The sequence below is a fragment of the Lissotriton helveticus genome, chromosome 10, assembly GCF_964261635.1.
Source record: "Lissotriton helveticus chromosome 10, aLisHel1.1, whole genome shotgun sequence".
Taxonomy (NCBI): domain Eukaryota; kingdom Metazoa; phylum Chordata; class Amphibia; order Caudata; family Salamandridae; genus Lissotriton; species Lissotriton helveticus.
The window spans coordinates 862,730,584-862,757,610 of NC_136071.1; the positions used below are offsets into that span (position 1 = coordinate 862,730,584).

The following is a 27,027-nucleotide window of genomic DNA, read 5'->3' on the forward strand; positions in this document are numbered from 1 at the left end:
GGGATCCAAACCACCACACTTTGTTGCAGTCCCAAGTTCTTTTTGACTGAGATCGTATTAGAAGAATATTTTATGGGATAAGGATATTTTTAGCTATTATATTTAATAAGGGAAACTGACTGGTTTGCTTTTAGAATAAGTTTTGAAAATTTTATATTGATGATATGTTATCTTATATTTGATTTTATGCACCTTGGAATGACGTTAGAAGAATGATATAATATTTGATAGTGCACTTTCATTTTTTGTGTGTTGCAAACTGTTTAGTATGTGGATATTTCGTCATTACAGAAGGGATAGCAATGAATTTTTATAGACCCTTTTAATGTTTAGTGTTTTCTTTGTATTGCCTGGTCAGCATAATATTAAACTTATAAATACAAACAAATAATATTTTCTGCACATCTGTACACCGTGGCATTTGTTTCCATGTGTATTTGCTTTAGCAAATGTTATTTAACCAAAACCAGAATGCAAGAAGTTAAATGTGTGCATAAAAGGAAAAATGACACTGAAAGGCTCATGCCTAATAGAAGTTATTTCTTTCTGTAAATAACGGTTACATGCAAATCTATGAGGCAGTACATGTGTTTCATGTACACATTGTTGTACTGTGTTAATAAACTCAAAATTTGACATTCACACTGTAGTAATAAATGTTTGAATATGTGTTTATTAGTACAGTTGGTCTAAATAATATTATTAGGCCACTTTGATTTTCACAGACATAGAAATATATACATACATACAAACATGCATAATGTAAATAGAGTAATATGCTATTAATTACTATTGTTGATGTGGATGTGCCATTATTCATGAGAGGGGACATCATGGCCAGCCCTTCCTCGGCAATGTTGCGAAGTAGCATATTACACTCACTCTGCACACATCACTTATATTCGGCAATTTTTCTAATGTACATTATTTATTAAAAAGGTATTTAATCAATGTAACCATAACCAGAGCACAAAGGTTTAAGCCTTATCAGTCAAATAAAACCATAATATATAGGCCTTCTGGTTATGGCTTGAGTTGTTTTCTTCTGTAAACTAATTGTAGAATGGAACCAGCTAGGCATTAATCAGTTATTCCTCAGGTTTGTAGTGTGCTCTATTGAGGTAATATCACCTTTGCACTGTGTATGAGTCTGTGTTTGTTAGTATACATGTTACAAAAACATGTTATTGGACGATTGTTACTTTCACTGACATAATATAAATATATTTTCACCCAGGACGTAAAAATAAATGTGGCCCAATAGCACAAGCTATTATAATAATAAATTTACTATTTTGGCAATAATTAAGGAACGAAAATGTTTAGCACCAGAGGTCACCAATTGCCTCTCTCAGGTTACCCAAATAAGGAAACAGTTTGAGGCACCATATAAAGAAAAGCTATCAATTATTTAACATTCTCCAAAATACGTAATTTATTTAGGATTGTTGTGCACTTAAAAAAAAAAAAAGAAGAAAACGATTGCATTTTAGCTTGTTGAACCAGTACTTGTTTCAGAATTCTAATTCACAAAAGTCATAGCAGAATATGTGTATCACAATGTCCCTCAACCCCAGAAAAACAAAGAGATCTGCCAACACATGTTTCACAGTGATCAGGCCCTGTTTTCACGGCTGTACACAATTAAACATATTCTGCATGTAAAAATATAGAATCAGAATAGCTGCAAACGTTCAGTCACCACTGTAATCCAGTCCTTTTAAATGTCATCATCATACTAACTGCATTTCTGCCCTTAGGCCATTCAGACTAAGAAGAGAAGCATTCAATATATTATCTTTAATACCATTTTTATAATCCTTTCAAATATTCATGAAATTGACAAGAGAACCAAGATTCGGGCTCTTCATTTGTTTTAAATTGATACAATACAATGATCCAAGTAATACATGAAAGCTTTAATTGTTAAGCACTCATATCAACACAGGTCAAAAACCCATGATGTGGTTCAGACAGAGATTACCTTTTACAGAAATCAGTGAACACAACCCTGTTCTTTTTCTAAGCAATAATTCATTCTGAAAAACACTTGGAGAAAACCTATCTACCTAGACTCATTGAAAAATCTTGCTTGCGTCATGGTCCATTATGAACACAGGTTTTCCTTTATGACCTTTACATCAAGGTAGACTGCTGTATGTTGCTAGCATTTCAGCATGACAATAAAACCATACCCTATTTACTTGGTCTGCTGCTTGTATGTTTATCTTTCACACAGACGTTGTAACCATCAAGACTCTTTGTGGTAGTGTTTTCACAAAGAAAACCACCAGCAGTTTTGATCAAATGAGTTGCATAAACGTTTTTCATTATTTTCACTTTATGAGCAAAAAACGTGCTAATCTCCTATTAAATTGAGATTTCATATCTTCAGATAGTTTAATTAATGTATATCAGGGACAGTAAAATAGCATTCTGATGACTGGATTTCACAAATGTATACTTACATGAAAACATTTTCAAATCCTGTGAGACACTGAGCAATGAGCCATGCACCAAACCGGAACACTGCTGCATTAACAAAGAAGTTAATGCTTTGGGAGATCCCATACGTGAATCCATAGACAGGTGCTTTTTTCAAGGAATCCCTGTATAGTAAAAGGTTTCAGGTTTAGTTCAGTAAAGCCAACATTATTGTTCAGTTCAATTTTTGACAATTTATGTACATCTGAGAATTACAGTGGCAATGCTTTGTAAACTGTATGTTGCATGGTACACCAAATATTTAAAAAAAACGAAAGGAACAGAAATTATAATAGCTTGCCTAAGACGCTCATTACAAGTGTTGTGAGGGGATACTAGAGTGCTAGAGTGCCCATTTACTGCTAATATATTCACACACCAATAATCCACCAATTGCAAGTGTTCTCACATGAATGAGGGCTAGCTACTCAGACTGAAGAATCAGCTCTATTTACGAGTTGTTCAATTCCAGGAAAAAATCTGCTGACTTTTCCCACCTACTCAGTGCTGGAACACAGTGTAAAAAGCAGGGCATCTTTGGACCTGGAGTTGCAGGTCGGGGTAAGGGTAGATTGATGGCATACTGGGGGAGTTTTGCCTGCTCCACCTGTATTGTGCTCTGGATGGAGGGGGACAAGCAAGAGCTCTGTCACTCGCCTGGGAGTTACTTTTTCTATAAAGAACATGGGATGTCTGGGGTATGGGTGTGGAATGGGGGTGAGCAATGTGAAACCAGCCAGTTGTATCTAGGCCCAGAAATATTAGGGAGACCTGGGATTTCCAGACACAGATATTAGTGCCACTCAGAACTGTGGGTGGTAGAATTGTACCGGAATCATCGCTCCAGATGGAACGCGGTCAGTTGTAATGCAGGCCTCACAGTTGTTTTCATTTTACACATCATTGTCATTCCTCGCTTGAAACTCACATTAGAACTCAAATAAAACAAACGAGTGTTTATTTCTGAGAAAGAAATTAAAACTCATAGCTTCCTTTACAGTCCTATACGGATAGGATCGAGAGCTATAGGCAGGTCTGCTGTTCTAATTATTGGTCAGACATCTGGTTTCAAGAGAAAAATCCTGGACTCTTATGAAAATGTGTTTTATTGATTGGTATCTCATATTTCTAGAGCATGGACCATTTTATCTTTAATGAGAATTACTATGCCTACTTTATTCTCAATTTTAGATAGATTGTGTGTTTGTCATGGTTATGTTTTTAGGTGGAGGTATAATTCAGTTATCTGGGGCACAACTATATTGTAGTGAGTTTCTAGTACTTTGATATTTGTTCTCTGCTCTGGCAAAAAAGTAAATGTTTTATGTACACTTGCTATTTCAGAAACACAACTTCAATTATTTCTAAAGACAAATATTAAGTATCAAAATGAATTCTGAGAGCAGCAGCCTTGAGTTGCCTAATTGAACTAACACATGTGCTCAGGCCTTGTAAAATACATCTTGGCGGAAGGGTTACTCCCTTACAATATAAATCTCATTATTATCCTATGGGATTTATATTTCGGCCGGCGGGATATCTGTTACTGTTGTGATGGTGTAACCCGTCCGCCAAGATCTATATCAGGCCCATAGTGTCCAAAGGCCTTTAAGTGTCACAAATTATTACCCAACTTGTATGATTCTAATTTGTTTAAAATTAAATAAGCCAAACATTACTGAACTTTGAAGAAAACAAACATTTTTCCTTAGATCTGCTACTGTCTAAATCATACCAGGTTTTTATAAACTATAAAACATTTTTAATGTAATACTTCTAAGTATGCAAGGAAACTATTTTAGTGCCATTATCTATGGCTGAAGAGATTTTACTATTTCTCTAGATGGCCCCTACTTAGATAAGCAGATGATGTGCATGCTCTCGGACAGGGCCCAGAGATAGATTGTGTGAGCGTTTTTTTTTATACAGTGTCATGCCCCCCTCTGTACTATTAGGAATCACGCTTAAACTACCTACATGTAAAAGGCCATTTCATTGGAAAACAAGTGAGAGCACCAGGATATTCAGCTTTCTGAGATCTACTTAATATTCTACTTTGTGACGTAGATCAGAATATTGTCTACATAAATATTATCTGACATAAATATTGTGTTTGAAATATCATGTATACAAATATTAACCCAATGGATGTGCATTTTGTAATATTAACTCCAATGGGAAAATATTTTTGTAGACCACATTTAGGACACAACATTTTCTACCAGACAGTATTCAGACAAGAATATACTAGTATCGTATTTTGAGATGGATATACATTCAGAGAGAGATGCGTTTGATAGTTTTCTGGTAGTTAATTTGTAAAGATTCAGAGTTTGATATTATCTGTATATTTTGTTATGTTCTCTGTATATCTTGAAACAGTGCTGGCCTTTTGACATAAGTATGAAAATATCTCTTTCATCAATATGTGGCAGCTTCAGGGCACATGTCTGAAAATGTTCCTTCAAAACAAGCTTTTCTTTGTTGGGTGATAGCCAGAGGCCAGCATTTTAATGCTCTCCCCCATTTAAATATATATAGGGCTTAATATATCAAAGGGTTTTACCCATTCTGTGACTATGGGCAATTGTGTTAAGTTCAATGAGCCATATTTCTGCACAACAGTTGCTACTGAGCCACCCAGCCAAATTCGACTCACAAGGCCACTCTCTTCACTGCAACAAGTGTGAGTCCTCTCCTATCTTTTCTAATTTGTTTCCCTACATAAGTATAGTCCTTTGGGAGTTGGTTACATGGAAAGCACAAAGCCACTGAGAACTTGCCAGGGGAAAAGCACAAAAGTCCTAAGCTAACCCCTTCAGATCCAGCTAGCAAGCCCCAGGTTAATCTGATGCTTGAGGATATAAACATTCTGATTGAGACGATTGATACACTGCTGGGGGGTGATACTACAAAGAGGAGGACTCTAAATGGGGAGAAGCATAGTGAAAATGTTAGAAATTCCGGCTGCGTTTACCTGACAAACGTGCCTAAATTAAATGCTGGGGTAAGAGAGAACGAGGAGTCGCTTAAAAACAAATGCACCCATTTGATAAGAGCTGTGCATAATTGCTGTTCTCTAATTGGCTCTGACATTCTCCAATTCAATAGATCCCACGATCCATCAGGAATCAACTGTTATTATATAGAACTTAAAGTATGGCACACTTAAATAGTGGCCTACACCTATGGAAAATCCTCCTGCTTGATTCTCAGATACATATAGACCTCCACGCCCATGCTCCCATGCCTCACATTCTTACCCTACTATCCCTAATACCAGAGAAGTACTGGGGACATCAATGGTTGATTGGCGCAGCCCCAGGCCCCACTGTAACATACCCGATTGAGTCAGTGATTTACAGCTCAGAGAGAGGGCATGTCAAAAGTCACACGTGGGGGGCGGGACTTGAATTAAGGGTCATCAGTTGAGGTGATCCCCATTGTGCAGCAACAGGAACATAGTAAAGATGTAAATGCTATCAATATTTTGTCCTGGAACCTGTGAGCCTGAAAAGCAAACATAAACCTGATTGGTGTGAGTTTATAGATCAGTTTGATATTTGCCTATTCCAGGATACATGATGTTTGGAACCTGTGTATAGGATAATTCATTTGAACGTTTGTATTCCTATTCACTACACAGGAATGGATCGTCCTTCTGGTGGTCTAACAATCTGGGTACGATCATCATTGATCGCCAACATAGGCCGACTTAACATAGCTCAGGGCATCGCTTTTACTAGCTAGGCTGGCCGTAGAATCCACATGTACCACATTTATAATAGATGGGTGAGAGGGGACGGGGAAACACCTAAATTGAACCATTTAAAGACACAAGGGGGGGACTTTGATAACCGTGAATTCTTGATCATCATAAGGAACTTCAATACAACATTTGACCCAAGGTGATTACCCCAGCGAGGTGGAGGATAAAGAATGGGGTATTTCTGCTTTGCAGACACCACCTGTGAAGCAGCGCATGGATGCCACTTACCAACTGATGTCTATAACCCTGTCCTATGGCCTACTGGCTTGTATTGGATCATATGAAATCGGACTTTCAAGCCCAACACATCTATATTTCCCAGGATTGGTCTTGTTTCCTTGCTCTTGTGGAGGTTTGTTAAAGATATGAAGGTGGTTGCAAGGAATGATAGTGATCACAATGTTAATGACTCTACATTGGTGGATATGATAGCTCATCTAGAGGATGTCCCACTGGCACTCTCCAGGGTTATTAGGCCAGCAAATAATAGGTGTACAGTGAAATTGGCAAGAGTTTCGACCAAGCTAAAGATCGTGGAAGCCATAAAAAGGACCCTTACTACCGCCATAAAGGATTTGGACAGACTTTCTAACCCTGAGACAAGAAATCTCAATCCTCTAGCTATTCATAAGGATCTTTACATCAATGTTGGTCAATGTTTCTATTGTTATAATAGGAGAGGCCACTTAACTTTTAAACCAAGTAAATCATGGTATAACAAAGATTGCAGGGCTGCTAAGAAATATTTGCTCCATGTGCTAAATGGTGGCTGATGTGATCTTTTCAGATCAAAGAGGACCCAATATAAAAAAGTGCAGCTGGAGGCTCGCAGGGGTTGGGATACCCAATTCTAGGACCACCTACATGATGTGGTAAAAACAAAAGAAAATATCTATTTTTGGCAGCTAGTGGACAATGGGGGTCAGTGTGGAAACTCCATCTTGACTAACGTCATACAGCCCCTGGTCTGGTGGAAGCACTTCTCAATTTTACACGATATGACAAGAGAGGCGTATTCTGCCACCACTTAGCTATGAGAGTCTTACCCTTAAACCTGGACTGACCATAGAGTTATAGGCCACCCTGTGTGCAGTTAGGAGCATTGTGCCATGCAAAGCTTTGGGCCCTGATGGGATTCCAGGGGATATTTTTATTGACAATATGGAGAGTGGTGCTATATACTTCAACAGACTTGCAAACCCAAGATTAGAGGGGTCTGAGATCCCCTCTCCATGTAAAGCTGCAGAGATCGTACCTATCAACAAAAAGCCCTTTAAGGATTTACCACTGAATTATGGACCAATTAGTCTAATAGACATTTCCCAGATAGCATTCTCAAGGAGGATTCTGAACGCACTTGACACATGGATTGAAGGTGCCAATGCCTTGTTGAATTTGCAGCCAGGGTTAGAAACCATGTCAGTACCATGGATCAGGTGTAGAGGTTCCTGGCCATACTGTAGAAAACAGTAGTTATCCAGAAAGCCCATTTATGCAGTTTTTGTGGACTTAAAAAACAAATTCAATCAATTTCCTCGTATCAGTCTCTGGGAGGCTTTGGATCTGTAGGGTATCCCCCCTTCCATTGCCGGTATCTTAATTTTCCTACATTCAGACATCTAATGCACAGGTATTTTGGAGTCAACAAGGCGAGCTTACAGAAAATATAGAGGTTGAGAGAGGGATGCAACAGGGGTGAGTACTGGCCACCACTCTCTTCTTGTATTTGAAAGATGTGGTGACCTCATTGATAGTGTCAGAGCGATGCACCAATGATTGCGGCCCAAAAAACTCCCATACTTTTATTTATGTATGATACGTTGCTGGTGTCTACAGCACCGGCTGGCCTAGAGATCCTAATGGATCAGTTTGCAGCCATCTGTGCAGATCAAGGGCTGAAAATAACCTTGGGAAAAACCAAGTGTATATCCATTAACCCACACAAGGCATTTACAGGGTCCATAACATTGGGCAGCCGTAGCTTTGAGAGGGTGATTGATTTTGACTATTTGGGAATCAGGTTAAGAGCAAAAATGTCCTGGCTTCCCCAAATTAAGAAAAGTGGCTTAAACATGTGCCACAATGTTTCTGGGATATTGAGAATGTACAACTCTTCAAAAACAAGGCAGATATCAGGAGCTCCTAACATTGGTAAGACAAAGACCATAGGGAGTGCTCTATAAGAAGCTGAGCTGCGGGGCCACACTTAGCTATCAACTTTGGCAACAGACAAAAATCATTTTATAAGAACACTACTGAATCTACCCAAGAGTACCCCAATGTTCACTTTGTTGTAGGACACCGGTATGAAATTGATCAAGAGTAAGGCCAAATTAAGACCCATTTATTTTACTGGTGGAGACTGTGGAACACCTCCTCTTTGGAAAACTACTTTAGAGGGTTTTTTTTAGGAAATTGTACACCTGGACTAGGTTAAGAAAATAAAATGGATAAATAATTTAAAGGCATCTTTGTCACCATTGGGTTTAGATGATTACTGGGAAAACCAAGACTCAACAGAATCCTCTAGCTAGAGCCTGTGTAAAGGAACTATACTGGGCCTATATTTGGGGCTCGAAAGTCAGTAGTAAGACTTTAGAAACCCTCACTTCCAATTTTATGGCTCTTAAAAATCATTGCACGTTTCAAGATTTTATTGACTTTATTTTGGTACTATCAGCCAGACAATTATATGTTAAGTTTTGTTTCAGTATGTCACCGTCTCTGTTAAGTGTTTTTGTAATGAGTGAAGAGTACCACCGATTTGAGCGTTGTATGACCAGTTTGCCTACAGGTGGACGAAACACTTACATTATTTCTTTTTTTGTCCGGGTTATGAGCTTCTGAGGAAGCAGTGGATAGTTACAATTTGTAGGCCGGTTGGCACCAGACAGTGCCATGTGACATTCAGATTGCTGCATGCTCAAACCAATAAGTTGACCGTTTGTGCTGTAGCTACCTTTTTACATTGGGGTTGGCCATTAAGAGAAATGCCATGAGTTAAATATAACTGGATTTGATGGAGTGTCTTTGGATGTGCTTTAGTGGCATAACAAAGTGTTATTGTGCATCCTAGATTAAACCTATTGCTTTCAAGATTAGTATTGATGGTATGCATCCATAAAAGGAGATTATTTTCTTTAACAGCAACTAATTTAATGTATCATGATGATAACTGCACCCAATCCTTTGCACTTTTAGATCATCCTAGACTGCATATATCTACAAATGATGCAATGGTTCTTAACAATTATGATTTCTGTACAATTTGGCGACAATTTTACTATGACATAATGCTAATTCGAATTAGTAATTTGAATATCGAATCTTTTCTCTACTATGAGCTGTTAAGTTTTTATAGTCTTATGTATGCTTCCATTTTGTCTTTTAACCGTAATAATGTTTATTGATGGTAACTACTCAGTTCCTAAACTAGAATACCAAGAAATCTCATTGTGCATTTTGGTTCAATTGGTTTCAGCTGGATTTACTCAACTCTAGCACATATTAATTTTACTAACGGAAATGTACCTGCATGCATGGAAAACTTCAAGAGATTTACCATCTGACTATACATTAATATTCAGATTAACTTCTACCAGAACAAGAAACCAAAATGTGCAATGTAACGGTCATCATCAAAAAGATTAACATGTGATTCTCACTTGTAAGGGCCCTCCAAACTCTTCATGTATCGGTCGAAAAATGCATCTTCTCTCGTTAATGAAACAACAGTTCTTATGTTCTCAACACATTCCGTTGAGATCTAAATTAAATACAAAATATTAAAAGTAAAAATACATCCAGGCTTACAGACATTTATATTTTAAATTGAGAATTAGAACAATGTAAATTCAAAATATACATAATTAGCACTCTCTTACAGGTATTGCTTGTATTTCCTGTTGTACTATGTTAAAGCTTAATTAGTTGCTGGTGTCCCACCATCCAGCTTTACTAAAGTTGTAAAGATTATTGTACAGTATTGAATTCTCATTTTATTTACATCTATTGCACTTATAATAGTAGTGTTTTTTAAAGTTTATTTTTTACTTTGCATAGTTATTAAAAACCATTGCAACATTTGCTTAAAAAGAGAACAACAAATATGTAATAATTGTTATTGTACAATAGTAAAAACCATAAAACAGGGTCCACAATTACTATACAGAGAAATTTAGCTATACAGGCGATCCAAGCTTCATTTTTTCGCAGGATAAAGTGCAGTGCATTCTCTGTTCTTAGCTAGTACTGGACGTGGGCGTGTTGATCAAACCCTTTAGTCTGTATTGTTCTTCTTGTTTATTCTTGCTCACTAATTTTTGGTTCAAGAAAAGGGCTAATGCTCTATCCTTTATGGGGGACCCGTCCCGGAAATAGTAAATTAGTTAGTTGCATCACTAGGGCTTCTTCCTTCTGTGGCTTACTTATATGGCTATTCCAGTATTAAGTGTTTTTTGTTTGGCCGACTTGAAGAATTTTACTAATCTGCAGTTCAGCTGCGTATTTCCCGAATTGAAGCAAGCCAACACCGCTTGTCTCCTGGTGCGGATACCTATCTGTTTAAGGGGAGCTTTTAACAGCAGCATCCGTTCTTGATGTAGATCCTTAAAGGCGCACATTAGGTTTAAGACGCCTCCTTGCTTAGAGTTGCACAGCCTACACATGCTTTGGGTTGTGGCCCTCAGCCATGGAGGAAGATGCTGGATGCACAGGAGGATGCCCAGTCTGTGCTTTAGGAATTTCATTTTTATCTCTTTGGAGTAGCCCTGATTAAAGTACTTTTGTGGTGCAAGTAATTTATAAGAGTTTAAGGTCATCCAGGCATGGGATCCGTCTGCAAAGGTTGCCTTGTCCTCTACCACCGCACATTTTTTTACACATTTTCATGCCAATTTGTTGAAAACTGAATGACCAAGTTGAGTACTCCAAAGATCCGTGAGCTTGGTACTTTCCAGAGATGTCTGAAGATATCTCCTTGCATGGCAGGTGTCCCTGTGCTCGATTTCATGCCACAGCAGTTGGTTCAGCATCTTTGAAGAGGCATTTCTAGTTGTGTGCCAGCAGATAACATAAGACCCATGCCTGACCAGGGACTGATATATAGGAGGCCAAACTCCAACCTTATTTGAGCCGGTAAGGTATAAGGCGAGAGGCAAAACATGAATCTATAGGCTTTAACCAGCGTACCATCTAGTATCGTGGGGTCAATCCCCCGCAATGCTTCACTGCCGTAGGTGATCGTCAGGAGTAGTTTGGCCTGAACAACCTTCAGCAGCGGGCTCAGTGTCGGCCCTGTCAGTTTGTTGGCAAGATTTTTTACTGAAAGTGCTATTGCCAACCCTCTCCTTATTTCCTCTTTCTGGCGTTTGAAGGTTCAATCCTTGTTGAATGTGACTCCTAGTTATTTGCAGTCCTGCGATGATTCAAGTTGATTACCATTCAGAAACCAATTCCTCTGCTGATTTCTTTTGTTGTTTATTGTCATTGACCGAGTCTTACTGGGATTGATTTTTAAGTTGTTTTCTGTGGCATAGTTCTGCATTTCCCTTAGTAGGTGTTGGAGACCTACATAAGTGTGGCTGAGCAGAACTACATCGTCTGCATACATAAGATTGGTCAGTGTTTCTCCACCTAGCTTCAGGGAATGTGAATTGCAGGCATTGAATGCCTTGGGGAGGTCAGCTATGAATAGATTGAACAGGGTGGGAGCAAGCACACAACCCTGTTTCAAGCCTTTGGTTTTGGGGACTTTAGGAAGAGGTGAGTCTGCCCCCTAATTTTAGCTGCACCCAGGAGTCTGTGTGGAGAAGACAGGATGTTTAAGATGGACTGCGGAATTCCCAAGCGTGCCAGCTTCTCCCACAGTCTGCCCCTCTCCACATTATCAAATGCTGCATTAAAGTCGATGAAACATAAGTGTAAGGGAAGGTTTGATGTTTTTGCTGCGTCTATTAATAGTGAGATTGCGAGAATTTTAGTTAATGTGCCCGCCATTTTACGAAAGCCATTTTAATTTAGCGGTTTTATCTCATTTGCCTCTGCCCAAGTTGTAAGTTCCTCTAGAATTGTGCTGCAAAGTATTTTGCTTCATTATTTATCAGGTCTTCTGTTCCGGCATTTCCCCTTTGGTTATTGAAGTGAATGGTTAGGAATTCCACCCAGCTTTCTTACGAGATATGTGATGATATGCCTTCATGGTGTGGATGGATTATCCCGTTCACGGTTTCCCTAAAACGGGCACTGTCAGTACGGTTTAGATCATGTAACAGCTTTACCCAAGGTCCCTTTTCTTTGTCTTTAGTGATATCCCATTTCAGTTTTTTAAGTGATATCCTTTGGTATCTTAGGAGTGAGCGAGTGTTAACATCACCTGTGAATCTTCTAAGTCTGCGTATTGTACGATTTAATGATTTTTGAGGGACTTGAGACGGTCTCTTTGGCCTTTCGGAATTCTGTATTTGACGCATTGCCTAAGAATGGCTTTTTTTGATTGGAATAGCAGCAAAGCCATCTAATAATGTAGCTGTAAATTGTCCCAATTGGGCTGTTTGATCCATTGAACCTGTTGCGAGAGAATTAAAAAGTTTAATTGCAGCTTCCGCCAGAGGATCAATGTTATTTAAGGTGCATTTGATCCTTCTTAAATTGGAGGTGTATGTGGACCCGAGGGATAGGACTTGTGTAAAAGAGCTACATGCTGAAGTTTTTAACTGCAGTTCTTGTGGGCGGTGATCGCTCTCCCCCTTGTTCCCCATTCTGAACCCCTTGATATATGGAAACAGTGAAAGACTTACAAACGTATAGCCCAATACGGAACTTGTTGCCGAGTAGTAAGAGTCAACAGGAGGGGAGTCATCAGTGAATCTGCCATTCAACGCTCGTAGGTGTAGCTGTTCTAAGTCGGCCAGGAGGCAGCTTTTTTCGGAAATCTTCTGTCTGTTTCTTTGGAAATCTTCTGGTGCGCATTGCGTGGGGATATTGTAGGTTTCAGTTTGTATGCCGACCTCCTCTCCCTCTGAAGTGCCAAAGAGGTTTTGGTTTAAGTCTACTGACAAGACCATTGCTGCAGTTCATCTCTGTTGCGTGCTTTGCCACTAGGTCCGTAAGTTTTTTTGAGTCTTGTACTTTTCGTTTGGGATGGATATACATATTAATTAGGACCACCTCTGTTTCTTCGCCCTGGAGGAGGATGGTGATTCTTACGGCTAAAGTTGAAGCCGAGGTTGAGTCCAGGAGTGCCGCTGATTGCATACTTGTCGTAGACACATAGGTGGAAAGCCCTACATACTGGTGACCAAATTTGCTGCCCCTTGTCGCTGATGTGATAAAGCACATGAAGCCCTGTAAATGCTGTGGGTCCGTGAGCCAGGTTTCTTGCAGCATGATGATGTCAAAAGTGTTAACGTATCCCCAGAAATCCAGATCCTCTATTTTTGTTGATAATCCATTGATATTCAAAGAGCAGAATTGAAATGGCCTCCCCTTTGCTCTGCCTCTGCCCTCCTCCTGTGAGATGCATCAGCACTCCTCTGCGCGTATAGTTAGAGTTCGAATTATTAGGTCTTTATGTGCTGATTGGCTTTGGGCAGCTGATGCTATCCACGATGTTTCTTGAGAGTCCGGTGTCCAACTAGCAATTTTTTTTTAGGGATCGCCCCAGAGCCCCTCTAAGCACAGAACTTGTGTGTGCTTGATGTAGTGTTGGTACCATGCTGGAATTTCGTGGTAATAAGGGAAATGGATACCCTATTTTTTTGAAAGGCAAAATATAATTTCCCCAATCTTGGAAGGTCGCCTGTTCGGCTAGGATTTTCTCTGCTATTTTACCTGATTTCCACGTTGCCTTTGTGGCCTCTGACCTTAGTGAGTTTGCTGTATTGATACATTCTATAGATAGTAGGTCAATTGAACTCCGATCCACGAGACTTGGAACTGCCTTTACTAATCTTATAATGTTGTCTCCGTTTAGAGTGTCCTGATGATCCTTGGGGCTGTACAGGGGCAAAACATTATAGCCTGAGGTTCTTGCTGCATGGTGCATGTTTGTTGTGGTATTGGCCAATAATCCATGTTGGTTATTGTTGGTGCGGGTTGATGTATAAAGCTGGTTTCTTCTTTTTGCTGGATTTCCGCTCATTTGTTTTGACCTCTTGACGTGACATTCCATGCATTTGTTTTGGCTGTTGTTGGCTCAGAGAGTACCTGTTTTGTAGCTTGCGCGCTTTGGTGGTTCACCTTGTGTGGGTTTCTCCAGTTCGAACAGTCGTTAGCAAGTGAGATGGCGCGTTTATCCTCTGTGTAACCCTGATCCCTGTTTAGCCCTTTCTGATGCCCAGATTAACTCCATTTTGCCCATTACTTGATTTCTTATTAACTGCTGTGCCCGTTATTTCAGCCCAGGTCTGTGCCGCAAGTTGCTCCCCAGTTGCATTTGTCTCTTGGTTGTATTCAGGAGTTTTAGAAGGTATGCAGGACTCACCTATTGGAGTTTGGCAGTGCTGTGGCTGATGATCATGTCAAGTCAAGTCAAGTCATACCATTTATATAGCGCACTACATACCCAGAGGGTTTCAAGGCGCTTAGGAAGGGGAGGTGGATTATTTGTCAAATATCCACGTTTTAAGCAGCTTTCTGAACGCAAGGTGATTCTGGGTGAGGCGAAGGTAAGCGGGGAGTGAGTTCCATGTTTTGGCAGCCAGGTATGAGAAGGATCTGCCTCCCATGGTGGTCTTGTTGATGCGAGGTACAGTGGCGAAGGCTTGGCTGGAAGAGCGAAGTTGGCGGGAGGGGGAGTAGAAGGAAAGTCGAGAGTTGAGGCAATCGGGTCCGATGTCGTAGAGTGATTTGTGTGCGTGGGTAAGCAGTCGGAAAGTGATCCTCTTATTGACGGGTAGCCAGTGGAGGTCTTTAAGGTGACCAGAGATGTGTTCGTTGCGTGGGATGTCTAATATGAGCCTGGCTGAGGCGTTTTGGATTCGTTGTAGTTTCTTCTGGAGTTTAGCGGTGGTACCTGCGTAGAGGGTGTTTCCGTAGTCCAGTCGGCTCGTGACTAGAGCGTGGGTGACTGTTTTCCTTGTTTCGGAGGGGATCCAGCGAAATGTTTTTCTGAGCATGCGAAGAATGTTAAAGCAGGAAGAGGATACGGCGCTGACTTGTCTGTTCATTGAGAGTGAAGAATCCAGGATGACGCCAAGGTTCCGTGCGTGGTCTGTCGGGATGGGTGCATTTCCGAGGGCTTCCGGCCACCAGGAGTTGTCCCATGCAGAGGGGGATTTACCTAAGATGAGGACTTCTGTTTTATCTGAGTTCAGTTTCAGACGGCTTTGTTTCATCCATTCGGCGACTTCTTTCATTCCTTCGTGTAGGTTAGTTTTAGCGGTGCTGGGGTCCTTGGTGAGAGATAGGATCAGTTGAGTGTCATCCGCGTAGGAGATGATGTTGAGGTTGTGTTGGCGGGCGATGGCCGCGAGGGGGCTCATGTATACGTTGAAGAGGGTGGGGCTGAGTGAGGATCCTTGTGGTACGCCGCAGATGATTTCAGAGGCCTCGGACTTGAATGGTGGGAGGCGGACTCTCTGGGTTCTTCCGGTGAGGAACGAGGTTATCCATTCCAGTGCTTTTCCTTGGATTCCGATGTTTCTGAGGCGTTGTAAAAGGGTGCTGTGGCAGACTGTGTCGAAGGCTGCGGAGAGGTCGAGGAGGATGAGGGCGACTGTGTCTCCATTGTCCAGTAGAGTTCGAATGTCGTCTGTTGCTGCGATGAGGGCGGTCTCAGTGCTGTGTTTGGCTCGGAAGCCGGACTGTGAGGAGTCGAGGGATTTGTTGGCTTCGAGGAAGGTGGCGAGCTGGTTGTTGACAGCTTTCTCGATGACTTTGGCCGGGAATGGGAGAAGCGAGATGGGGCGGTAGTTTTTGAGTTCGGTGGGGTCCGCTGTTGGTTTTTTCAGAAGGGCGGTGAGTTCAGCGTGTTTCCAATCTTCTGGGAAGGTAGCGGAGTTGAAGGAGCAGTTGATGATGTCTCGGAGGTGCGGAGCTATGACGGAGTCTGCTTTGTTGAAGATGTGGTGGGGGCATGGGTCTGTGGGGGATCCAGAGTGGATTGAATTCATCAGGCGGATGGTGTCCTCAGTGGAGATTGGGTTCCAGGCGTTGAGGGTGTTAACGGGGGGAGGATGGTCAGCTGATGGTAGGGTGGGTTGGCTTCCGGGTTGGTTGTCAAAGCTGTTGTGGATGTCAGCAATCTTGTTGTGGAAAAAAGAGGCTAGGGAGTCGCAGAGGGTTTGAGAGGGGGTGATGTCGTTGGAGTTGGCCGAGGGGTTGGAAAATTCCTTGACGATGTTGAATAGTTCCTTGCTGTTGTGTAGCAGTTACTTGATTTTTTAGTCTATGGATTAATTGTCCTTTTACTTCCCTATTTTCCGCATGGGCCCTAGTTGCATTTGGCAAAGATGGAGTACCTCTTGTTCCACCAGCTTATTAGGACTGTTGTGCAACCGCAGGGTTTGTTTTTGTGGGCTTGGTTCCCCCAAGTTGATGTCCCGTTTGTTGTAATTTCCTGAGAAAATGGGGAAGAAGGCTGTTGGATTTGCAGTGGCCTTTTGTTGGCATATTTTCCTTTTTAGTTTTTTGCATTGTTTGGCGTTGAGGTTCGAAGTTTGATCCCCTTCTAATTGGATTGTCAACATTTCTCGGTTTATTCCTCTATTTCCAGGCCTGCCTGACTCCTCAGTATTCTCTAGTAAGTTGTCTTGGGGAGACTTACTATTTAGTAGTTTTGCAAATTGACCCTTGTTCGTGTCCACCATGGTATTTGGGTTATTCTGGCCATTGCTTGTGGGGCCAGCAGTTGCAGATTTTATCTCATTTGGGAAACTGCTTAGCATTGAGGGCATGGTGGCGAGCTTGTCAACAATCTGGTTGCAGCTGCAGCTGACGCGTGCATCAGATTGTGCTCTCTTTATCAGGCCATTCAAATCCCCTAATTTTCCATCAATGCCTGACGTGAATAGTACCAAGGTGTTCAACAATGAGAGCGGGATCTCCATCTTTTCTAACTGGTATTGAAGCGCTTCCACAGCCAGTTGAATTGTATTTAGAAGAGAGGCCCAAGTTCTGGTAGCTTCTTCATTCGAGGGCTCACTTGCTTTTGACTCGTGTTAGGTTACTTTTGAGGGTGCGGATTCCTGTTGGGGTGCTCGGGCCGGAGTTCTCTTTGTGGCTGATCTGGTGAATATGTGGCGAGCATAGCCTTCCACTCTTGAGTGTTCAGATAGGAGATAATCGCCTTTTCTTGCTGTGTTAGGTCCAAGGGCCCCACACTTGGTCCTCCTTGCTGAATAAATGAACTCTCTTGTGCAGGGGGTGATGAGGTAGTTGGTAAATTTGGATTGCCTTGCTGTAAAGTTGTCACGAGCATGCTGTAAGCGCTGGTCAAACTTTTCTGTGTTGGACTAAGGTTGATGTTGATATTCTTGGATTGTTCCTCTGTCGCGCTTCCTGTATCTCCAGTGGCGTCACCCGCACCTTTTGTGATGTATGCTTTGTCCCCAGGCAGTAAATGCTGCGTCATTTTTCTGTGGTCTAGTCCTTCCTGTGAGGGGGTCCAGTGTGAGCTAGTTGTTGTTGAAGGGGAGCCGGAATGCTCCACCCCCACCCCCTCAAGAGTCCATGGAGATGTTGTTATGACTTGTTTCGGCACTGGATTTATTAAAAATTGGGACTTGTTTTTTTTTTTCTCCTTCTGTGGATGCAGCTGGTCCATCCGTATCGAATATTCTAGGGGGCCCAGTGACTGCGTTCAAGCCAAATTGGTTTCCGTAATGGATGGCAAATCCAGTTGTTGGAGTCCGGCTGTGCACGTTGAGCTGTTGCTACTACTCTCCTCAGTAAGTGTTGGTCTAAAAGTTTTGATTTGTTAATTGGCAGTCCAGTTTGCCATGGCGGTGCCGAGCTCGGAGAGGCCCTTTGGGGTCAAGGTTAGCCTCCTCTGCTAATGAAGGCGATATACTTGATACTGGTGCCGACTGTAGTGGTTGCTGGGGTATTTGCAGGCCCTAGAGGGTAGCGTTGCTTGAGCAGAGAACATTTCCTGGGTCCCTTAAGAAACTGAATTTAGTGTAGATTTTGGGTTAATGTGGATCTGTTACGTGCTTGGGCCCGGTCAATGCTAGTGTGTCTGTTTGATCCAAGATTGTTATTGTGGGATATGATTCGGCGCTTGCATTAAGTTTCTTCCCTTTTCTCCCCCTATCCTGGGTGGGGGGGCCGTCCTGGTTTTTACTGACATCATCTGCTTTACTGTGCAGTGCTTATTGTTACTTTTCTTTAAGCAATTGCTGCGCTTCCTGGCAATCAGTACTTTGAGGTCCCAGAACCTGGGTTCGGCCCCGGGTTTGATGCCCCAGGGTCTGATTGGGGCTACGTGTAGCTGGTGCTTTTTATTTGGCTTTATTGGCAATGTTGGTAAATTGGCAGGGGTTTTGGTGAAAAGCGGGAGCGCGGGGGAGTGGCTGCAGCGCAGCTCCTAAGCGATCCTTCCCCCCTGCTTTGTCCTCACTTGTCTCACCCCAAACTGGATTTAGAAGCCCTGCGCTGAATACCAATGAGTATACCAGGGGTGTGGGCGGGGGGGGGGGGGGTGCTGTGGGCAGCTGACTCACCAAACTGTGGCGGAGTCCTTATGTTGGTGCGCCTCTGTTCTCTAATACAATCCTGGAACCAGTTGCAGTTCCGCCCGCGTCCACCCGCGTCCGGGGAGCGGCAGAGACAGGGTGACAGGGGACCAAAAGCAGCAGTCAAGCAAGGGGTCAGCTATTTTAACCTCCTTTCAATCACGTTCTGTGGGGCCAGTTCACCATCTCCTCTGCTGCCGGTTTAGCCACACTTGCAGTCCGCCTACAGCGCACCATTCTCTGCACTTCGTTCTCCGCTGCCCTCCGCCACCTACAGTCCTCAGCTCCTCCAGTGTCAGATGGATCAATGCAGTGGCCGCTCCAACTAATGAGAACGCTTGAGCTAAAGATCCTCTTGAAGAAATCGCACTAAATTCTCTGATTTCTAGTCTGCTGGCGCGCTTTCCATTTAGAATAACATCAATGCTCAAAGTCTGTATGGAGCCTGCATCGGGCCCACACGCCTCCGGAGCAGAAAAAAAATAAGCTGCCGCCACCAACCGGAGCACCATGGAACACTATAAAGGAGCACTGCAGGAGGCAGGCCCCACCTCACCCGTCGCCCAGCCGTCTGCAACTCTCCGGTGGGCCCAGAATGCCTCTGGAGTTTTCTGTGCAGGGGCGGAACGGCAAAGTTCAGAGGGTCCGTGGAAGCCACAGGGGGCCATAGACAGCAGTTCGCAGGCAGCAATTCGGAGAGACAGAGAGGCAGCAAGGCAGCGTCCTCCTCCTCCTCCTCTCGCACTGGCGGTTGTCGGTCAGCGCAAATACACATATTAGTAGTGAATGAGTTACCAGCACCGCAATATTCGTTCTTTGGCACACCATGTAGCCATATTTGACAGAATACTGGTTGCAAAAGTGCAGCGGAGTTCTAAAATTTCACACTAAAAACACAAATTCAGCTGACATTTGATTTGCAATTATTTCTACGCTCTTGTTTCAAAACTCATGTAGTAAATTTCAACTTCTGTAAAGTGGTTGCCATGATGAGATATGTTTAGGTCAGCATGGTCCTTGGAGTACACACTTTGCGGTAGACTTACAAAGTTGTTTGTGGACTAATGTGGAATACATCAATTGAACATAATCCATTGTGGATCCAATTCAGTAGTCATTTTAATAGCTATAAAGTCCGACAGGACGATTTATAAGAGTATGTATCAATGACAACATACTTTAACGTAAATGCTTATGGTATTTAAAGGTAAGTGTAGTGTCTTGTGAGTTAGAGATGACCCTTTTGGTTCTTGATGGACTTTGTAGAATGGTGAAGCAAGTATTCAGGTGTGGGGATAGAATTCATGATTTAGAATGTTCAGTGAACGGCTACACTCTGAGGAATAAAGATGTGTAATACCAAGCTCCGTGTGTGGTGTACTCATTGACATGTGCTGAAGCTGGGGAGGACGCGACAGTAAGTATGCTACTACATCATAGAAAATGTGCCCTTAAACACATTATTGCCAAAATAAAAATGTGATTAATCACAGTAATACGGTGATACCGTAGAAGAAAGCCATTTTGGGGAACTTGGTACTTCAAACAATGCACTTTTTTTCTGTTTTCAACTTATTCAGAATGTCTCAATATTTGTCAAAAATTCACTGGCAGTGGGAAATATCTATAGGTTTTCTGTCAGATTGGTTAAGAGCCTTGATCGCTTATGGATTTACCAGTCATTACAGAGGATTGAAACTAAATGTTGTCCACTTCTTTAGATACTTCAATCAAAGAATTTTCAAAACTATTTAATATTACTCTTTTTACAATTTCTACCACTACTTTACTTTGCTTAATTTAGAACAGAATTTCTCAATCCTGTCACTCAAGTTGTTTTCAACTTTGAGGACTGCCAGCCTAAAGAACAGTATAAATAAATGTGCTTCCAAACTTACTCTTCCAGCTTCTTCCAAAGCTTCTTGGCCCTTTGTTGCATTGCCAGCAATTGATTGCATACGAATGACGTTTGCAGCAATGAGGATAGGTACGCAGGCAAGGATCAGCAATGTTAACTGCCAGCCGTGCACGAAAGCAATGATAATGGCTGTCAACAGGGTGCACACAGTCATAGTAACAAGACTTAGGCGACTTCCAGTGGCCTGCAATATGTGAAACGAAAGTTTGGTTACTCATTCACAAATATATCTTAATATTTTGTAAATCATATTGAAATATGATTTTATTCCATACCCCTTTCACTTGAGAAGCATCAGTGGCAAGTCGTGTCAGCAGAACTCCAACAGCATTTTTGTGATCATCAAAATACCCTATTTCCTAGAAACAAAAAGAATTTGAAACAAGAGTGCACATTTTTCTAAAGCATGATCACGTACATATTTCCAATGTAACTAAAACACCGGATTCTATATGCTTGCAATCCCGTTCACCTCACCGAAATTACAATTCTGTGTGAAAAAACATATCTAAAAACCCAGTGTTGAAATCCAGAGCTAGCGACATGGAACAGAACCGATCACTAAATGGTCCATTTAATGATACTCTTGATACATTATAGAGCATGCTCTCAGACAAAAGAGCCTAATTCAAAGATCTTTCTGTAATTATGACTTACGTATGAGTTGTGCATGGTACAGTATGTCCCACTTATGCATTACTTTAAAGCTCCATGACAGGCTGGTGACTTGGATACCCAGATATTTTGGCATGGCCTATTCTTTTCACACCCTTAAATACATACATCAGAGGCAAGGAAACCCTCGAGTACTATTACATTTGCTGCTGAACTTTTACATTATTATTTTTACACACCTGTCTTAGCAATGATTTAAATGACTCATATCTCAATCTCTTTGTAAGATTCTCTCCAGACTTTCCAAACGTAAATCCCTGCAAAATTGAACAAACAATGGTAAAGAGAATAATTATTAATATCAGATTCATGTGGAATGTATACATTTTGCCCAAATGCAGGTTGCTACTTACATTTATCATTCCAGTTTTCAAAATTATGCACAGGCAATTTACTGAAGCTAATACACTTGTTGGTTGAAGCAGATTGCAGTCTTTCGTTGAAAGTGTCAAAATTAATGTTTTATTGCACGAGCTTACTAACATCAAAATAAAACTGTAATAAAAAAATAAAGATTGCTGGCCACCATTAACGGTTCGGTACTAAAGCCATAGTCCTATTCATCAGATCAGTTGTGCTAAGACAACATGGACAGGCATGCAAATGGGGTTGCTCACCCCTATCTATCACCTGCTGAAACGGTACAGCAGTACGTTGAGACTAGAAACATTCGAGTTGGGTGGAGCCAGTGAGTTCTGCAGCAGGAGTCAGAATCACAGCACGTCATTCATTTCCATCTCACAGACAACACTGCAGTAACATGCTATAAATAAGATGGACCTGTCAGTAGATGTAGTGGGCTTTCGAATTTGAATTGAAGTTGGTATTTTCAGGCAGTGCAGCCCAACCTCCAGCCAACAACAATCAAAAAATGCATTTATGGTGCAAGACGTTTGACATTTATCCAGTGAAGGAGTCAACAGCAAGTTGCACCACCCATTGCCCCGGTGAGCGCTGCCAGTGACAGCACCAACACAAATAAAAAACATCACACCCTATAAGTGTGATAACTCAGACTATTCCAGGCCTTCAAATCTAGAAGACTGACCTGGGTGAGTAGTATTAGTAATTTGTTTATTTATATTGCATCAATTAAAGTAATACCACACACATTTGGGAAGTGGAATAAAATCTCAGCTAAAAACCAAGAGATGGCATTGTGTCAATCCTTAGAAAGGAATGATAGTCATCTGGAATATACCGCTGAAGACTCGCACTCCTGATTGGAGACCCCCATTGATCAAATTGCTCCCCCTTAGTCTAAGACTGTGATGAGAACCAGAGCACCCGCTCCTTTGTTCCCAGAGGCTCTAAAAGCGATGGGACATTTATGTAGGAGGCAAGAAAGGACATGGAGGCTTATTCCTACTATCAATGAAAAAGCTAAGGACAAAAAACGGATGCATAGTTACAAACGTGCTATCCTGTTAGCCAAGTCCTCCTATTTCACTATGAAAATAAGGTCGGCCACTAACACCCCTAAAGAACTTTAAGTGATTAAAAATCTTTGCATCCCGCCATTTCAGCAAGCAATCGAAAGTTCCCAGGGCTTCTGTAATAGCGTGGCAGCTTACTTTAAGGACAAGATCCTGATTGTTGCTTGTTTCAATCTAATGAGGATAGCCCCCCTCTCGGAGGAAGATGAGGAGGCTATAATCCTGCCCCCACTGCTACACTATCCGTATTTCCCCCTATCTCACTTATTAAAGTTAAAGCAGCTTCTTCTACACTTTAGATCGGGTTCTCCAGATGATCCATGTCCTCCCAGAATATTGCAGTTAGTACAGGTCCAGATTGCCTTTTTCTCCCAAAAAGTTTACAATTAAATTATTTTAACAGGGACTTTTCCTCAGTCCTGGAAGGAGGCTATAGTCGTCATCCTTAAAAAGAAGCCACACTGTGATCCTAAAGATTTGAGTAATCTGTGCCCTATTTCTCTTTTCCTTGCACCAGCTAAGATATTGAAAAAATATCTTATTCAGGAACTTGTAGCATTTATGGCCTCCCGGGATCTGTTAGATCCTTCAAAGAATGGATTTCGGAGTGGCCATAGAACGGAATCCATGCTGCTGGCAGCTACCGATATCTTTTGTTGCCAGGTTGATCTGGGAGGATCGGCCATCTTGGTGCTGATGGAACTTTCTGTTGTGTTTGATATGGTGTCCCCTCGTGCCTGGTACACAGACTGTCAGGAAGGGTTGAGCGACAACGCTCTGGCCCTGATGGAGTCCTTTCTCACCAACAGCTCTCACTCTGAGTTGTGGTCACTTTAGGGCAAGCTCTTTCCAGTTACCCTGCAAGGTGTCACAGGGCTTTTTCTCTCAGCCCGTTCCTGTTTAATTTATATGTTGCCCCCTTGGCCAAGCTGATTTGGTCCTTTGACTCCCAAGTACTTTCTTATGCGGATGATACATAAATTATTGTATCCACATCCGATGACCTTCTGGGGGTGGCTGAAATGTTCCAATGCTGTATGATTAATATTAACAACTGGATGAAAGAGAATAGGTTTAAATTGAATGACATGTAACAATATAAAGAGAGGGGTCCTTCTCTGCTAAAGGGACGGGGCACCAGAAATAGGCACTATTTAAAAAAAAAAAAAACTCCCTTTGGGTTTCTTTTAAAGCATACACAGCCACACTCCCTTCATGCCTGTTCAGTCAAATCACCAGAAGTTGAATAGAAACTAAAAGATTACCATACCGGTGTGGCTTGGGCGACTCCTAAAAACAAAGTGACGCGTTTCGGTGGTATAATCTGGTAAACCACCTTCTTCAGGCTTACAAATCTATTATGGTGTCTCCCTACACAGTCATCCACTGTAATAAATGGGATGTCGGGGGAATCTAAGTTCTCCCCAATGGAGTCCTCTCTCACGTAAGTCTCCAAATGTCAGTACGGATTTTATCCGAATTCTTTTACACGTGTGTATTGCAAACTGATTAAAAACATCTATCCGTAGGGATGAATAACAATCTTCCCTACAATCCTTCTGTTAAAAGTTCCTTTTCATATGGCCACTGGAGCTGTGGTCCAAAACCGTTAGTTCCCTGTTTCCCAAAAGGCTCCCCAGTCACTGGTCCCTCATTAGTTGATAGAAGTAAAGGACTGATCAGAGCTGCCAATATCGGGATCGAAGAATCTCCTTGCGGGCTCCAAAATCAATCGTGGTGCATACAATTGAATGATCACAAGGAAGAGATCCTTATTTTTGGAGAGCAAATGTCGGTATGGTCTGAACTGTGGTGACCAGAGTTTTCTGGCCCCCTACCTCTTCCTGTCACAGAGGCCAAACATTTAGGGGTGTTCTTTGACACCTCTCTTTTCTTCAATACTCAGGTGAAGATGATTGTGGGCTTTTGTTTTTACATTATAAAAACTCTAAGAAAGGTTTTTCCTCTTATTCCAGCCGAGCTCCAAGTTGCAGTGATCCTCACGTTCACTACATCGCGCTGTGACTACTGCAATGCTCTGTCAGAGCAGGCATTCACTCCATGCACTGGCTGCCAGTCGGGAAGCATGTGACTTTCAAAGCCCTCTTTCTAGTTCATACTGCCTTCCATCGCCAGTGGCCAATGCACTTGAGAACAGTATTCCACAGGTACATCCCTAATAGACAGCCAAGGTCTGCTCCTCTAAGGAAGGTGGAGATATGGAGATTTCCAAAAGCCTGATTGGAGGTGTGGGGGGAGTTGGTGGTCCTTCTGGGTTTCTGCTGTCAAGCCATGGAATACTCTACCCACTCATATTGTCAGTCTTTCCTCCCATGCTGCCTTTCACAAGTACCTGAAAACCTGGCTTATCTCCCTTCCGTGATGCATAGATCTGTCACCTCACTGGTAGTTTTTCTTTTCTTTGCTAGCGCTTTGACACACTTGGGTACAATGCACTCTACACATTTCAAAAATGCAAATAATAAACAACTGTTGTTGTGCTCATCTCAAAACTGGACAACCAGTGCCACCATGTGGCAACTGTAATAAGTGCCGGTGCAGTCAATTAAGTGCCGTTGTTAACAACTAAGTTCTGGTGCCGAGCACCGGAAACCAGTGGCTCAAATTAGGCACAGATTTTATTGTGTTCTGCGGTTTGACACCCATGGATCAGATAACATGATGTATAAAACTGTTAATAAACTACTTAAAAGAAAGCTATCACTAGTGGATTGTAAGACAAACCGAAATCACCCGCTTTTCAGCGCAACCATGGCAAACATACTTGTTGACCATTATGCTAAGAAGGCACTTATAAGCTTCAGAAGTCAAAGCTTAGATAACTACGGTTTCCCACATAAATTGTATATTTTATCTGAATTTATACTGTATGAATAAAACAATGCTTGCAATCCCTACTGAAAATAAAATGGCTCATATACTAGGATGTGAGCAACCATTTGGATGTTACAGTGATAAACCTAAAGAAATAATAAACAAATGTGCTTACCATAACTATGTATACAGCAAGACTGATAATTCCAAGAATAAAGAACATGAGCGAGAGCAGAGCCGTTCTTTCACTTCTTTTGGCATCATCAAGTTCTTGAAAAGCCTAAAAAAAAAATGGCAAAAGAAACACATAAAACTTTCCCTGATCAATTGAGACCATGTGTTTTCTGTGTTTCTGATTAAATGTTGTGTGATGTCAAAGTCAGTGACCCTAAAACACACCAGCAATATTTTAAAATTTGTTTTCGATGCAGCAAATCGCAAGTTTATCGTGTCGGTCTAGGTTTTGGTTTGTGCATTTAGTAAAAAGAAGTACATTGTAATGCATACAATCCATGTTATGATGTTTTGTATCATAAATTTCAACACAAAGTATTAAGACATATTAGTTTATAATAAATAGATCAGCATTTCTCTGAGCCTAGAGTTCCCCCGTCAGTTCGGGGGGGGGGGTGTTAGGGTAGGGGGGAATCGAAAGGAGGGGCATTCTATGTTTATAGAATTTGTTGAATATTTTTAGAATTCCCTGAGGTTTCTAGGAATATGTATGGGCAGCTGCAACAGGTGCATGTACCCTGGAGTACTACCTAAAAACTTTTCTGAATCTGTATTTACTTACATGCAAAGGCAGTTTTGTAAATGTACATTGTGTACATTTACACACGCCGAAATGTCTTGCAGGAAGATACGTTTTTCTTTTGTCTCCCCAGTGAAAATATTTTGCCATGGAAACACCTTATCTTACCCAATAACCCCTCTGATTGGTAGAAGCGTTCCTTTCCAATTCCCACCTTGAAAACTGATTTACTCCTTTCCTTCCAGGACTAAATCGGACTATTTTCAAGTAAGTAATGCTGTGAATGGGCCAAGAACATGTTTTGAATACTCATATTTATGTTTGTGGATGTTCTCAAACCCACACCCAGTCCCTGAGGAGAATATTTTCGCCCACAAATATCCATCATTTTAGAAAACTGTGTGTGAAAACTATTTTGTGAATCACAAACATGACTTTACACTAAAAAGGACAGGCCAGTAGAACCTATAAATTGATATATG

The 27,027-nt window shown here is 41.7% G+C and overlaps 1 protein-coding gene across 2 annotated transcripts in view; it reads right to left on the reverse strand.

The window, feature by feature from the left end:
* Positions 1-27,027, reverse strand: part of LOC144784600 (ATP-dependent translocase ABCB1-like) — a 223,057-nt gene that overhangs the window by 15,035 nt on the left and 180,995 nt on the right. For both annotated transcript variants that reach the window (XM_078663506.1, XM_078663505.1), the window contains exons 19-24: positions 25,967-26,071; positions 21,700-21,777; positions 21,121-21,204; positions 20,826-21,029; positions 9,919-10,019; positions 2,469-2,609 (exon numbers count right to left, since the gene is read on the reverse strand). In XM_078663506.1, the coding sequence (XP_078519632.1) occupies positions 2,469-2,609; positions 9,919-10,019; positions 20,826-21,029; positions 21,121-21,204; positions 21,700-21,777; positions 25,967-26,071 (713 nt within the window). The remainder of the gene's footprint in view (positions 1-2,468; positions 2,610-9,918; positions 10,020-20,825; positions 21,030-21,120; positions 21,205-21,699; positions 21,778-25,966; positions 26,072-27,027) is intronic.